The sequence below is a fragment of the Podarcis erhardii genome (assembly GCF_964252035.2).
Source record: "Podarcis erhardii genome assembly, chromosome: 5".
Taxonomy (NCBI): Eukaryota; Metazoa; Chordata; class Lepidosauria; order Squamata; family Lacertidae; genus Podarcis; species Podarcis erhardii.
In genome coordinates this window covers 30,637,573-30,653,713 of record NC_138509.1, presented here as the reverse complement: position 1 = coordinate 30,653,713, position 16,141 = coordinate 30,637,573, and the positions used below count along the sequence as shown (strand labels likewise).

Sequence of the window (16,141 nt, the reverse complement as noted above, 5' to 3'; positions counted from 1 at the left end):
TTGTAGCAAAGGAGGGGCAAGAGGAGGAGGAATATGAGCCTAAGGGTCACATATTTTGTTCTTACAAACGAGCATTTGTCATTACCTCTGAATTCAGCCATTGGTTAAACTGAGGTATACTGAATCACTGGGTAAAATCGGAGAAATGCTAGCAAATTTCCTGGGTCATGTAATCCTTTTGATACAACTTTGAGTAAATGGGGCACACTGATTTTGCTACCATATTTTCCTATTAATATTCAAGCTCAGGAAATTTGTATGTAATTTGAACGACTGTTAAGATAAATGCTGCTAGTCCTGTCTCTTTCTCTTCCAGAGTGGCTAGGGAAACCCAGCCAGGTGGTTGGGGTATAATAATAATACTTCTCATTCTTATTATTGCATGCTGGAACATTCCTGGATGAAACATGCATACTGTTCTATTTCTTTTTCCACAGCTCTCAGTGCAAACACTAGTACTAATATGAACTGTTATATAAAAGATGGTGGGAGGAGTCTGCAGTTAAGAAAGTTGAGTCGCTCTCTTCTGTGCACTCTCTGGTTTTCATTGATACCCTGTCCAACCCTTGGATTAGAATGCTTTGCTACCAGTGAAGGGTGCAAGTCAAGTTCCATCAAGACTTGCCTGCCATTAGGTCACTCCCTCCAACCCCCTCCATATTCTTGGAAGACTATATATGAGTATTGCAGTTTTGTGATGATTTTTTTACAGTTATTCCCGGGGTGTTTCTTCAACTTCTTCCAGGTCGCAAAAGCATGTAATTATATTCGGCTCAAATCCAAAGCCTTCTATCAACAGACTACCATTGTGGCATCTCTAATTACATCTTTTTCTTCTCGTTCCAGACTAAGTCAGAATTCACAGTTGAATTTTCTGTCAGCGACAGCCAAGGGGTAAGTGTGACATTTGTTCCATGATATAAAATGGAGAGAAGCATAGAGCTGATTTTGATAGTGTGCTCTGTAGGGAGGAGATTAAAGCTGCCGCAGTCCCTCCCTGTTCCTGAAGGAGCCCTCCTTAGGGATATAGGAGCACTGTATGCTTGTAGCAAGGGAAGTACACGGCAATGTATGAAATGGTGTGGAAAAATACCCATCTGTTCCCTCATATTTTTACATAAAAGTGTGTAAACTTCAGAGAACAGAATAACACCGGTATCTGACTAAACTTTTGGGTTTGTTTATTTTTTGCTACGTAGGAGTGCATTTTTTTTCTCTCCACAGGAATGTTTTTTCCCAAATGTGTAAGTGTGAAGGAAGAACTGACAGATTTGAAGACCTCAGGGAGACCATTTTTGTGGCCAGTTCTGAAAAGGCTTATTTTTATTTTATTTATTACATTTGTATACTTCCCTTCATCCGAAGATCTCAGAGCTGTTCACAGCATAAAAACACAAAATAAAAACACAAAATACATAATAAAAAACAAGCACAAAACAAAACAATAACCCACCCACAATGCTTGTAGAGAAGCAGCTAGAAAAATGGTTGAAACAGAAGCATCTCATTATGCTATAAAAAATTGTAAATGTTCAGCATTCTGGTAATATGTAAATAGTCAGATGTGAGACTTATATTCCTTCATTCTTGCTGTTCTGACTCGCAATTTTGACTATTCACTTGTTAAAGAGAGAGCTGTTTTCTGACAGCATAGCTACAGGAAAAGTGGATAAAGTATTTCCTTCCATCAGGGATATTTTCAATTAATGAAATAAGGAACACCTTTCAAAGCAAGCATTTTGGGTTTTCACGGTGCTTAGTCTAATCTTTGTTTTTGTTTTTAAAAGCATTATTGGCTGTTCATAATTTAGATTGGACTCATTGATCATGCATTTATCTTACTGTATTTAATTGTATACGATACTTTTGTTATTCTGTTGTTGTTTTACTTGAATTCTTCAAATTAAATGGGGTAGAAACAAAACTGCGTCCTTCAAAAAGGGATACATGTTTGCAGCAAGCTCAGGAGCAAAGAGAGATACAAATAGTGGAAGGTTGCATAGATTGTCCAATTCCCCACCCCAAATTCACAACCCCAATCCTGAGTTCCTGCCCTCTGAGCTCAAATCATAGCCCTCTCCACAAAAATTATTTCAGCCATAAAATATGGCCCATCTCAAATTGACCACTGAAAGGATCTTGAATTGAAGAAGATATGGGCTTAGAACGAACATCCATTTTCCCATTGAAACCCAAATCCTCCTTCTCTGCAGTGAAGGGCTATAGGGTTTACTTTATGGGTTCTAACTTGCTAATAACAGCAATATCTGAAACGCCTTACAGTTCTGCGTATCATATGACAATAGGGAAAAATGCCACCATTATGAATAACTAAAATCTGTTATAATCATTTGGCTTGCAGGTGATCAAGGGGTCTGTGAATATCCAAGTGGGAGATGTGAACGACAATGCACCAAGGTTTCACAATCAGCCATATAGTGTCCGTATCCCTGAGGTAGGAACTTTATTTTCTCTTTTGCTTGGAAGAGCTTCCATTCCTAAGGGGGGGGGGGACAGTTGTTCCAGTTGATTGGAATTGGGTTGTTTCTCCAGTTGCTCTGAAGTAAGGGTGGTTTCTTTTCTTCACGTGGGTAGCGAAAAGTATGTTCAGTGTTGTGGGGACCATTTGTACATAAAAACCTTGTATTGCTTCTCTGTCATTATGCCATGTTCCTTTCAGTGCCATCTGCCGCAATAGTTAGTAAGTATTTATGGCCATTGAGCAGTTCTGCAAACCTCGTGGTCTGGAGACCACCCTTCATGTGTATTTTGGTTACATAAGCATCTGCAGAGACAGAGGAAATGATAACTTGCTTCTGGGAAATATAGTTTGATGAGTATTCTGAAACTTTTGTGCTAGATATCCCCTACCCCAACCCAATAACTATAGTTCACATGATTCCATAAAACGTGGGAATAATCGTCAAACCAAAGTGTATAGGGAAAACATGCTTGAAATTCAGAGGGGGCAGATCTTAGTCTCAACACTGTTTCTGAAAGGATGGAAGCAAGATGGTGTATGTGTCAGTCATGTGGCACTTGGCTGGAAGAAGATTTCTGACAGGTTGCTGTTTGTGTTGGTGCAGATGAAAACTAGTAGACGTATTCCCCACAGAGTTCTCCTAGAACATGTTGCTGTGTGAGAGACAGTTGTCCAAGGCTACCTTTGCAGTCCTAAAAAGTGCTGCTGCCAAATAGGCTGAATCTATTCTTTTGTAAATGCCTGAATATGTACCAAGCCAGTTCTATATGGTTCTCCCTTAATTCAGGGGATAAGTATATACCTGGGAAACATCCCATTTTGAGAAAGAAAGTTGGGATAGAGGTATTTCCCAGAGGAAATGGAAGTAAAAAAATATAGCCATAGGCAGGTTTATTAGGGAGTGTAGAAAAACATGGTACCACAGGAACATCACCAGGACCTGACCACACAATGTTCTTCAGTGCATCTGCAGTCAAGTAGCAAGCAATTTTATATTGTATTCACTTCCCTTTTCAGATTTTTCCCTAGATCAGAAAAATCTTAGTTTACAGTGGAAAAAGTGCAGGTTGCAAGTTGAACGGGAAGTATATAATGTGGGGAACACCCTAAATATTGAGATACCTCTAGCTTCAAATACATATTAAACTCCCATGTGGATGAGCCCTTAGTTTCTCGTTTCTGTGCATGCATATTCTGCACAATTAAGCATCTTTGCACAGTCCTCTGATGTTGATTTCTGCAACCCTTTCCTTGCTTGAGGCATTCTGAGTATTCTGCTTGCCATTCCCTTTAGTTAGTCTTCAAAAGTTTGGATTTGAAATTCTTCAGCAACCAATCACATTTGAATAAACAGTCATACCAATTAGTATCCACCTTCATTCAACGTATCTTTTTCACTTGTGTCTTGGTGTTCATTTTTGATCCAACCAGATGGCTTGGCTAATTTCTCTTTGAGTATCAAACTGAAAAAGCTTTTTATTTGGTATGTAAAAGTTTAGATGTAGGTGTTGAAACATGACATTGTGACATGGATTACTTCCCCAAGATGCATTTTTTATCCACAAAAAAGGAAAATTAAATATACTTATGAGAACTTGAAATAATTGAAAACTTTCTAAGCTATTTCATGTTACTATGAGATTCATCAGTTTACAAGTTAATCACCATTTCTAATGGATTACGTTCACTCATCACCATAGTACTCTTGTTTTTGTTACTGTTTTCTGTGTACCGAGCTTCCTCGCCTGAGTTTGTCCCTTCAGGAAGCTTTGGATATTTCATGGAAACATTTGGACAGGTGGTGGGGGTGGGCAAAGATCAAATCATTATGTAATGCATGAAGTGGCAGAGAGATGAGAACTCTTACCAAACATTGACAGCAAATTGCAAGTTACTTGTGTATCCTCTTTCCTTCCCCAGCCACCCTTCTCTGTGATTTCTGAAACTACACTAAATTTAAATGAGGTGTTTTTTTCTGTCGACCACTGGGTAAACTAGATTAAAAGAAACAGTATTCTTGAACCCAACCAAACTTAATTGAGCAATTTTTGCAAAATGCCCAAATGAATAGATTCAATTTGAAACTGTTGCTTGTCACACTGATTCTCTCCAGGCAGTTCAAAAAGTCAATGATGCAATCAAATATTTGTAATAGAAGAATTACAAAGGTTAGAGTACTTTATCTCAGCTTATCTTTAAGAAATTCTTCAAGACTTACAAAAGATTATCCAGCACTAACTTTCTGCTGTCATAGCTGTCAACCGTCCCTTATTTGGCGGGAAACTCCTTTATCCCAGTGCCGTGTCCCGCTGCTGTCCCTTATTGATGATGTCCCTTAAATTTCCCGGGTTTCATGCTCGCCTCGCTGGGGAGGGAGGGAAGCAGCGGCTCGGGATCCTCCGCCACGAGAGAGAGCACGCGCATGAGCTGCCGCGTCTCCGTCTCTCCCTTTCCCCCCTCAGGGGCACATCGTTAAGAGACGGGTGGCGACGGGTGGGCAGGCAGCCCCTCTCTTGCGAGACTTCCGCCGCACTGCCAGGGAAGCCGGAGGCAGTGGCTGAGGAGACGGCCTGAGGGAGGAGGAAGAGGAGGGGATGCGGAGGGACGCAGAAGGGCGGCGCCGCAACCGCCTCATGCCGGGCTCGCAAATACAATCACGGGGCACTTAGATTATGGCTGGAACACCTCGAGAGGCAGGTTTTAATGCTCCTCCTGCTGCTTTTGTGAACTAAACTGCCTCCATGCACCCCATCTGCTAAGTGCCCCACAGGAGAAAATTTGGCATGTGCTGTAGCCCCAAGATAAATTGCTTCGCTTGACTGCAATTTACCACTTTGAACTAAAGAGAAGAGGTCTGGTTATAGATCAAGTCTGGTATGGCCTTGCATCAACTTTTTAATATATACTGTATATAAAAACCATTTTAATTATTTTCTTTCCCTGAATTCTAAGCCCATTAATCAGATAGGGATACTTTCCACTTTCTCGCTAGATCTCCCTAGTTTAGTTTTTCTGGGTTGTAAACCATCTTGCAGTGTGATTTGGGCAGAATCCGTTTCTGGTGGGCTAAGCGTATGTATCTGTTGAGCGAGAGAGGGAGCGCTGAGGTAATTTAGAAGTACAAATTATTGCATTATCAATGGTTCATTAATAAGCTCGCTACTTGGTATCCTGCTGAGATTAGACTTTGATCCTTTGCCCTACCTTTGCCAGATGTGTAAGGATCCTTCATTAGTCTGTATGTGCTAAAATTGGTCAGGAAGCTAGGTTCATCTGTTTTAGAATGACATAAATTATCTGAATCGTTCCTTTTAGACTGCCTTTGAGTCAGAAGCAGCACACATCTTCTCCTAACAGCTAGGTTTTACAGCAGCCTTGCTTTTGAAGTCTGTGGTTTGGACACAGAGAAAGGCGTGTAACCCTCATTCACTGATTCAAAACAGGTTTTCTTGCCAAACCTCAGTTTTTAAAAATGCTGTATTTTTGTATGAGCTCAGAATTTGGGGATCTTGAAAGTGGGGGGGGGCACCAAAATTATCTGAAGTACAGATCTGTCCTTCTAAAAAACATTTATCTAGGTCTAAAATGACTTCCTGCCAAGTAATTTGTTTCTATTTAGGTATGACCTTTCCTCTTTGCCTGCTAACTTTGCAATGCTAGCATCCTTTAAATTATGCAACTAGGGGAAATTTGTGTAGAAAATAGGGCAGAACTTGACATCTTGAAGCTTTAAGGAGGGGGCCCTTGGGAAAGGCGCCCACCTTCTCCATGCTGAGTGGGTACATCTCCTCACTGCTGCCACCATTGCCCATTTGCTTGTACCTATCTCCTTGTGCCCAGTTCGCACACCTGTGCAGAGGGAGAGAGCAAGCCGCTCTTGCCACTGCTCACTTGCTCAGGGTTGGGCAGGTGAATAGGCAGAGACACCAGGGGAAGAAACAGCAGGTTTAGGGATGCTCAGAGGTTGCTAGTGGTCCCTCTGCTTGGGTGTGGACCCCAGCAAGACGATCAACAATGCCAACCCCAGATCCTGCATATCACAGTGTAGTTTCAAATATCTCACATGTGGATAATGAATGCAAGTTAGTAAGTTCCTGTACACTAGTATCCCTTTCTTGGACAAACTGGGATGAGGGTGGATAACAGAGGCTGAGAGAACAGTAGTTTGCTGACACTCAGATCATAATAAGCTCCTTGCTTAATACTGAGTAGATGAGGGGATATTTGGAATGGGACCACCATATCCCCCCTTCCCCATTGTAAACCCCATATTCATGGTGGCAGTTGTCTAGAGCAAAATGCCAACGTAATGCTTCACCTGCATTTCATCACCAGGCTTAAAACATTACGCTGTTCAAACTATGGAGCTATTCAGACATAACGTCAGACTACGTTTCAACATAGAATGGGAACCAAAAGTGCCATCAAGCCTTTGAGGTCCTGTTTTATGGTCATGAATTCGAGGAGGTGCTTGAGGGTGCAGAGTGATGCGGTGAAAGTTGGACAAATATTTGGGTACACGGGCTTCCCTTTCAAATGCCAGGCAGAATAGACACCTTCACCTTTCCTCCCTGCTTTTATTTTTAAGCTTTTTGCTGTTCCAGAAAGCAGCAGTGGTGCTCCCGACCTGCTTGTTTGTTTGTTTTTGCATAATTTTATTAATCTAGATTTTCAAGATAGTCTGTGAAAAAGAACCATGAAACAAATATAAAACAGTTCAAAAACATCAGAAACAAAAGCAATTATCGTAGCAACAGTAAAAATACAGAAACCAGTAGATACAAAATCTGAAGCCATTTCCCCTCCTATCTCTGTGGAAGGATTATGTGTCATAACATAGCTTCCTTTGAGGGGCATTTTTGGGAAAAGGAAATGTTGAGCCACTGTAATTCGTCATGATGAGAATAAGCTGTGGGCTTGTGCCTTTTTTTGGCTCTTGCGTGGTGATTTCTAACTTCCAATCCTGATTGGTTTCAGCCAAGCAAACTAATCCAAACAGATGGTTTACATTTGTCTGTGAACTAGGACTGCAAACCATCTTGCCAGCATGAAAGGACGAAGGGAGGGAAACACACACCCAAAGGCCCCACCCCCAACTGTGCCTCATTGTCCCAGAGGACAATACTCCATACTCAAAAGAACCACAAAGTGGTCTTCCAACAGGCAGTTTATACAACCCGAACATGGGTCATGGCCAGTCCAAGGTGATTCAGTTTCCCTTGCCCCTTTGATGGTGGGGGGGGGGGGGGAGAGAGAGAGAGAGAGAGAGAGAGAGAGAGAGAGAGAGAAACAGACAGACAGACAGACAGAAGGGGAAAGGAAGGGAAAGCAAAAAAATAAGAGAGAGAAACTAGGGTTCATAGGGAATGGGGGTAGGGGAGAGAGAGAATCAGAAATGCACATTCATTTATGGTAAAAAATGAAAAGTGTGTCCCCTTTTCAGGTTGCTGGTCACATTGGATCATGTGTATGAAAAGAATGAAAACTACTGCTTAGAGTGAAAGAGTTTAGCAACCGTATATCTGGTGGAGCTTTTTCTAATACGGGAGAAAAGCCACTATCCAATAGTGCTGCCTTTTCCCTCCACCCCCCCAGCCCTCTCCTGCTTGCCTTTATAATACCAGACAACATGGATAAGCAGTAGACAGGCTGAGGTGGGAACAGACAGCTGTATCGCAAAGATGCCTTTGCACAGACTACTAATTAGTAATATTTGTAGGCACTGAAAGCAGTTTTTTCTTTGTTTTGCTTTGACATGAATAATCCTCTCTGTTGCAGCACTTCAAGCAAAGGGGTAGAGCGGTAGGGGAAGGCTATTCAAATTTAGTGCTGTTGTTTGGCAGCTGGAACATTGGGAAAAAGATCAGCGTGAATAAGTGGAATGCAAAATAAACTTGCCTCCTAAAATACTGATTTAGAATATGCATAACACTGCTTTATCAAGTAAGCTTGTTTGGGGAATACAAATTGTTTAGGACTGGGAGAGGCACTGCGCTTTGTGAGAGAAGGAAGGGAGATTTTATGACCGGTACTTGGACAGTTGCATGATGGAGGAACTGGAAGCACAGACTGTGTGTTTGGCATAGTCGGAGCAAAAGTGTATGGCAGTGTTAGGCATTCATCCTGAGAAACACAAGTCAGATGAACAGAGTCAGACAAGCCAGACAAGATGGAATTGTGGTAGACTAGAAAGACAGTCCAAGCAGATCTGAGAGAACAATCACATGTAGTCAGAAGCCAGGTGCAAATAACAACTGGTGGGCCAGGTGTTGGGACTCAGACCCCAAATGAGTTTGAACTTGGGGCCTAAAGGATATACATATCCATTAGGAATTCACCCTGATTCCCTATATGAACACCCAACATCCAAGCAATGGGGGAAGCTAAAAAGAAACCAGCCACGTCACCAAGGAAGTATGTTAACCCTAATAGGTTAGAGCTGATAATGTTCCGCTCCATGAACCTTATCAAAATTTTCAGTAACCATTTGCCTGTCATCCAGAAGTATTACATCATCCATGCATTCTAACAGAATTATTAAAAGATCTGTTGGTAGCTCATAACGAGATATTGTTTTAATTTCATTCATTATCAGCCCCATCCCACCCTAAGTACCACCTAAACATTAATTTGATAAATAATTCCTTAAGGTCTATGCAAGCGGTGTTTCCATATCCATATCCATGTTGGGAATTATTTCAGTTTCTTAGTAGCATGCAGGTGAGCAAGCAAGAAGTGTGGGCGATTAGGCAGCCCAGGCAAGCTGCTTAAAGGAGGGTGAAAGGCACTTCGGACAGCTCTCTGAAACGGCAGTGGAGTGAGGCAAACTGTGAGGGAAATGGGTTGGTTTGGGGTGAGCGGTGAGGTAAGTGGGTGGGATGAGAGAGGTATAAAGCAAGGGGTTAAGGTGTAAAGGGAGGAGGGGTTGGCCAGGTGTGTGGGGAGGGGCTTGGCAAAGAGGGGGTCAGCCAGGGGGCGTTGGTGAGCAGAGAAAGCAATGGTGGCTGCGCCTAGTAATGAATAAAAATGATGTTAAGTGTCCTTTTAGCATGTATATTGAGATTTGTAGAGGGATAACTATGCTACTTTCTTTCAGCAAAGACAACAAAGAGTTTTATGACACCATAAAGACTAAGGGCTCTTGCCAAACTGCTCTTTTAATGTGTATTCAGGATGATTTGTGCTCTTGATGCTTATATGCTTTTATTAAGTATATTCAAATAGTAGCAATTAATGGATAAGCAGGCAGATGATGTTCAGTTTTTTTATTTTTTTAAAAATGGTTAGCAATCCTGACACAATATACTGTCTGGGGGAGGGCAAAGGAGGGGTTGTTTAGTAATACTTATGTGCATAAAATCACATTAGACCATATATTGTGCCGAATCACTTCCTGAGTCATGATTCCTATTGAATCATTGCACGGGAGTCTTTTGCCTTTATTTGTTTTTGTGCTCCGCTGTGAGTTCCATGACAAATTAAGACCTGCCTTGTCTTAATTGCACATTGGCTACTAGTGTGAAATAGCAAAACAGAAGAGTGTGTGTGTGGTGCATGCACGTGTATTTGTAGTAAGAGGATCTCTGTCCTTCACATAATCCTGCTATACAAATAATTATGCGTTTTCCCTCCTGTGCAGCTCACTTGTCGAACTCTTAACGAGGCAGCGCCGATCCTTTCAAGTCTGTAAAGAAAGGGGGAATCCTACTAGAATTGGCAACTTAATTCACCAAGCTGGCCTCGACAGACCTCATTAAGTTCCCGTGTATTCATTTCAGGCTAATGGCTGTCATGCTGGCTGCTGTTTGATTTTCTGTAATGGACTTTTATGGCTTTCCAATTTGCTACAACGTGTTTGCCTGTGTCTGTGCCCCACAGGGCAGCTCCAGTGTGTTAGTCAGGCACCTGTGCACTAGCCATCCTGACCTTGAGGGTTTATCCTTCTGCTGTTGCTTTTCCTCTGTAGCCTTTCTTCTTCGTATAATCCCCTCTCTCAGCACTTTCTCACTTTAGTATTCCCCATCCGGCAGTTTTCAAATTGCAAGGGACATAATCCAGCGATCTTCCTCTGTTCCTACATGCCTTTTGAAATGGATGAGTAATTTTTTTAAAAAAATATATATATAATCCCCAAAGCCCTTCTTTACGCATGTGCGTGAGCATGTATGCGTGTTCCAGCATGCTTGTTTTTCATTCATGATTGTATTACTAGGTACTATTAGTTCTGGTATCTGCTAAGCCAATTGTCCTTCTTTGCCCCCTTTCGTTTTATTTAACTTTGAAATGGTGCACTATAGTGCAGCACGAAGTAAACTCGCCAAAGCCCAAACATCTTCCATTTGGTTGGCCTGTCTCTATGGTGCTTTGGCCATGCACACTGGCTGAAGAACACATGAAGAGTTTGTTCTTTTAAATGATGCTATAGGCAGCTCCTGCCAACCTAGCGGTTCGAAAGCACAAAGTGCAAGTAGATAAATAGGTACCACTCCGGCGGGAAGGTAAACGGTGTTTCTGTGTGCTGCTCTGGTTCGCCAGAAGCGGCTTAGTCGTGCTAGCCACATGACCTGGAAAAACTGTGGACAAACGTCGGCTCCCTCAGTCAGTAGAGCGAGATGAGCACCGCAACCCCAGAGTCATCTGTGACTGGACCTAACGGTCAGGGGTCCCTTTACCTTTTATATAGGCAGTTCCACTCTTGTTTTTAGAAGTTTTTCATCTTCTTTTAGTAGCTGTAGGTTCTGTATCCTCTGTACTTTTGTTATAGCTACCTTTATATGAGTGTGTGTGTTCATTTTCATTAATAAATGTTACATACGGTGACATCTTCATTAGTGTCTTTTATTTCAGACACTTCTGAAATAGCAACTTCCTCCCCATCCCCCCATCCCCCAAAAGTACCTGTAGCTTGACAGGATATATTAATTTATACCAGGGTTCTGTTTTCAAGCGGCTTCCACTTCATCTATAACCATTCCCATATTGATTTCCTGAGAACAGGCTAATAAATCATCACTAAGCTCTCCTGGTTTGTGGGTTTAGTTGGATGAACTGCTAGCAACTCTAGATTTTCTGGGGGCGTGGATCTTCTCATCCTCATGAAATGCTTTTGGAAGCTATGATTTCTTGACCCAGTTGTCTCCAAAAGAGGCTGCATTAAATTCCTACTGGTGAATAATAATGATGATGATGATGATGATGATGATGATGATGATGATGATGGTGGTGGTGGTGGTGTCTTGATTCTTAGACTGGTTTTATTAGGTCAGAACAGTGGTCTGTCTGGCATTGCATCTTTTCTCTATCACGAGTCAGATAAAAATGATTTAGCAATGATTTGAATTGTTGTTAATTGAGAACTCTCTTTCCAGCCGTTCATTTCTAGTTTCAGTATTTATTAAAGAACTAGCAGCATTGTCCAGCAACTCTTGTCTGTTTTAGCATCTTAAAATAAGTGTCAGACCAAAAGTGGGATAAAGGTTTTATGTGTTGTATCTGTGATAGCATTTTCAAAAAAGATGGACTTCTCAAACGATGAATTTTTAAGAGGCTGCTCGGATGGAAAGGCCCAGCAATAGATGAATCTCTTTGCTTTCCAAGCAAATGGTTCTTCAGGAACACAGTAGCATAGGAAGTTGCCATATACCAGGTCAGACCACTGTCCATCTGGCTCAGTTGTGTGAACACTGACTGGCAGGGGCTGTCCAGTGTTTCAGGCAGGAGTCTCTCCTAGGCAGGATATACTTGGGATTGAACTTGGAGCTCTTCCAGATGCAAGGCAGATGCTCTAGCACTGAGCTGCAGTACCTCCCCAAAGAGGGAGTTCTTGGACTAGTGGGGAATTAAACTAGCTTCCCCATGTCTCCTGAAGACCCCAGGTGAGATAGAGATGAGAGGACCTAGAAGAGAATTGGACAGGACGCTTTTAAGTTTCGGGGAGGGGGTCTTCCTAAGAGAAGTCAGAGAGTTCTTAAGGGAATCGAAGGTCATATTGCAGCCATTGTTCATTGTGGTATGGAAACTGTTTTTGTGTGTGGGTTTTTTTGTCACAGGGCTCATCCAGACTTTCACTTGACCTTCACCTTTGCCCTGGGAAAACCAGATCTTTATTGCTGAATTGGAGCAAATGTCAATTGAGTTTTCTGCAGATTGACATTTGCTGTGATTCAGCTCCAAAGAGTGGGTTTTCCTGGGGAAGAAAGTGGTGGAGCAAATGGAAAACTGCTAGGATCCGTGCTTTCTAGGCACGGGATGAGCGGAAGTGTGGACGAGCCCTCAGTATTGCAGGTTTTAATTGTGTGTGTGCTTTATATCATGGTTAAAAGCATGCAGAACTGTGAATAGAGGCAATCATGGGACAAGTACTGAACCCATACCACACACTAAATGCATTGCTTCTACCTTCTAGGATCTACTTGGATGCACCTATCTACCCTCAACTTTCTGAAACAGAGATCTGTCTCCAAATTGAGTTAATTATCTGCATATCATCTCTTTTTCTGTAGCCTACTTCCCAGCCTAAATCAGAACTTTCCAAACTTTTCTTGTTGGTGACAAACTTTTTAGATATGCATCATTTCATGATGCAGTAATTCAGTTTTACTAGCAAGCTGGAAGGTTAAACGAACCCCTTTTCCAGCCCTAGGAGGATCACAGGGAGCATTCATGTGACACACACACACTGCTGCCAACACACTAAAGGATCATGACACATAGTTTGGAAGGCTCTGGCTTAAATGCTGGTCCTAATCTATGACAGAGCTGGAAGACAGGAGGAGCTTCTACTTGCTAAGGGAAATGGAAGTATAGTCACATAACACATGGAAAGGTCAAGCTCTTTGGCCAGGCAGCAGTCTATTTTTTCAATGCTCTGTTGTACCCCCAACTCTTCCTAGATTACCTGCATGTGTTAAGTTATCAGGAACACGGAAATGATTTGGTATCTTACCATTACAGCTATTCACTTCTGTAACACCACAAGACCTATTCACAGTGAAATTTCACAAGCTTGTGGTCGTAAATTTCCCTTGTTAATAGCCTTAGGCTACTGAAGTAGCATTTCTCCCTACACTCCCTCCCCAACTGCAAGCCCTTATTTATTTTGCCTTGCTCCATATCACCTCCCTCTCCCCCAGCCCTCCCCCTTTCCATCACAGTGGTGGCAGATTACATTGCTCTTGATATGGGAATAGGCTGGCTAAGAAAGTGTTAAAGAGCCCATATTGTAATTAAAATTATTATTTTGTTTTAATGGTGATAATGTTCATAATTACATCAGTTTCCCAGCTGATCAAGCCCTGGGAGTCTTTGGAGGCCAATATAATTCTATCGCAGGGGCCTGATGTAATGAATATGAAGCAGTTGGAACAAGTGGCCACACTTTGTCCTGCATATTAGAGATTCAGCAACATACTGTAGGCTACTTCTTCCTTTCTTCCTCCACTCCTCCACTTTTAAATAAAGATCTTGTAGATTGAAAAAGCTGATAATAGCTTTGGCAGGAAAGATTTCTTCCTAATGTGGTGCTGTCAGTCTGAATGCTGCCTGCTCTTCTTTCTCTTTGTATTTCTTCAAGAGTGTTTATGTATATTGTTGTACGTGTTACATCTTCACAAACAGTTTACAACAATCAGTTGATTTCAGAAACCTTTTTCTGGCACAGGAGGCCACCTCTTCTATTATGCAGTGGTGAACCCTGGTTTGTCATTGAGCAACTAGCCACTGTTCCTTGACGAGTGTACCTGTGTGGCACACGCATTTGAAAAAGCGTGCTTCTGGCATCCATTCTTAAAATATTGGTAAACATGTAAAAAAAAAAAAAAGTAAACAGTGAACCAGCTGACAGAATATTCACAACGGGATCATTATTTTCTCTTACGCATTTGGCATGCAAAAAGTACTTGTTAAACTTTTAAAGAAATTCTCTCATATTCATACCATCAGCTGTGAATATTCATGTTCAGATTCTTTTCAACAGCTGACTCCTCATACTATGCTTTGTATTCTAAAAGCAAAGCCGCAAAGACAGTGCATATGCCTGAAGTTAAAAATGTAAAATGTTTTATTTTGCATGCAATCACTCATGCCTGAAAAATTGTCATTTGCTTGCTGCAAATGTTTATGCAGATAAAACTCCCATCACACCACAGTCATTCATGAGAAGTGGACACTAACAGAGGGTGCAATTAGGTATCATTAATTTTGCACGCAGGTTACTCAGGAGGTGAGGTGAGGTGATAATTCTGTGCTTCAGAGGTGAAGGAGCTGATTCTCCATTACCCATACTGATACATGGTAAATTCTATCATTAAAGATAGGAAAAAGGGGGGGAGGTTGTGAAATCGTCTTTCCCCATATGTACCCACTAGACTGCTTCTACTGGCAGTGCATAACAGGTGTCACATAAATACCTGTTCCATAGTTTTAAGAAATTGATTTTTTTTTGTGTGTGGCAGCACCTACACTTTGGAACTCCCTCCCTATTTACATCAAGGAGGTGACTTACTGTACTCTTTTCGGTACCTGCTTAAAACATTTTTCTTTAGGCCAGCCTACCCAGACATCATTATGTTGTCATGATTTAATCATTATTTTTTTACTGTTAATTTTAAAGACCTTCAACTGGTATTTTAATATTTCTTGTAAACCACTTATTATAAATTCTGTTTTTAACAAAATACATAAACAAATCATTCTTGCTGTATTTCAAAAGCTCAAGGTAAGTTGAAGTTCTCCAGGAGAACAATCTCTAAACCCTGGCTGGACAGCAGTTAAACATGACAAAGTGGCATAGTCACTGACACACCTACAGCCCTGTTGCTTATGCCAGCTGGAGAAGAAGGCATGGGGCAGGCAAAAGCTGTGCCAGCCTGGATCTGGCGTGGTGTTGGGACGCAATGCCATCAAATGATTCCTCATATCAGGTCTCTTGAGTTTAGGCCAATAATTTAGTATTCCTTCTGAGGTGCCTTGTGAGTAGTCCTCAACTATTTCCCCACTGGACTTGAAAAGCAAATCCTGAAAACTAGACACCATTTTCCTGATCCACATATCACTAGGGCAGGTAGCTGGAAGAAGGGCTGATAGTTCAAGGTACAGAACTATGGGCATTTAAAGGCATGCAACAAGAGACTGCTGGTAGAATCCTTCTGAGTTTAGCATCCAGGTGACTTGGGGGGAAGCAAACCTATTCTACTCCCTGCTATATAACAGCTAGTTCAGTTGTATAATCTCAGTCCCTGCCACTCTTCTCTGAGGGAACCAATAGGTTACCCTTCTGTGTTACCTGACTACTCTTCTACCTGCCTGAAGGTGGTTGCCTTCCACATCTGTCTCCTGCTTGGTTCCATGACAAATATCTCTGGTGGGGAACCTTTTTATGAGCAGGGCCTCATTGCCTTAGGGTTAGCTCTTCTCTATCTATCTATTTCATAAAATGTTTGTTTCATAAAATTTATATACTGCTTGACTGGAAGGGACACACACCCTCAAAGTGATTTATTTTACGTGCACACTCTCACTTTGCCTGGTGGGATGGCAGCTGCCCAGTGACTGGATTATGAGTGGATGTAGTTGGGTCAGGTGACGATGGCTAGTAGCAAAAGGGGGACACTGAGGGTCATATCATAACCAGCAGCAGACACTGGGTCCTGCAAAGCGAAG

At 41.8% G+C, this 16,141-nt stretch overlaps 1 protein-coding gene across 1 annotated transcript in view; it reads left to right on the top strand.

Moving 5' to 3' along the window:
- CDH23 (cadherin related 23) overlaps positions 1-16,141 on the top strand; it is a 383,781-nt gene that overhangs the window by 85,686 nt on the left and 281,954 nt on the right. The window contains exons 5-6 of the mRNA XM_081861783.1: positions 847-894; positions 2,363-2,455. Coding sequence (XP_081717909.1) covers positions 847-894; positions 2,363-2,455 — 141 coding nt within the window. The remainder of the gene's footprint in view (positions 1-846; positions 895-2,362; positions 2,456-16,141) is intronic.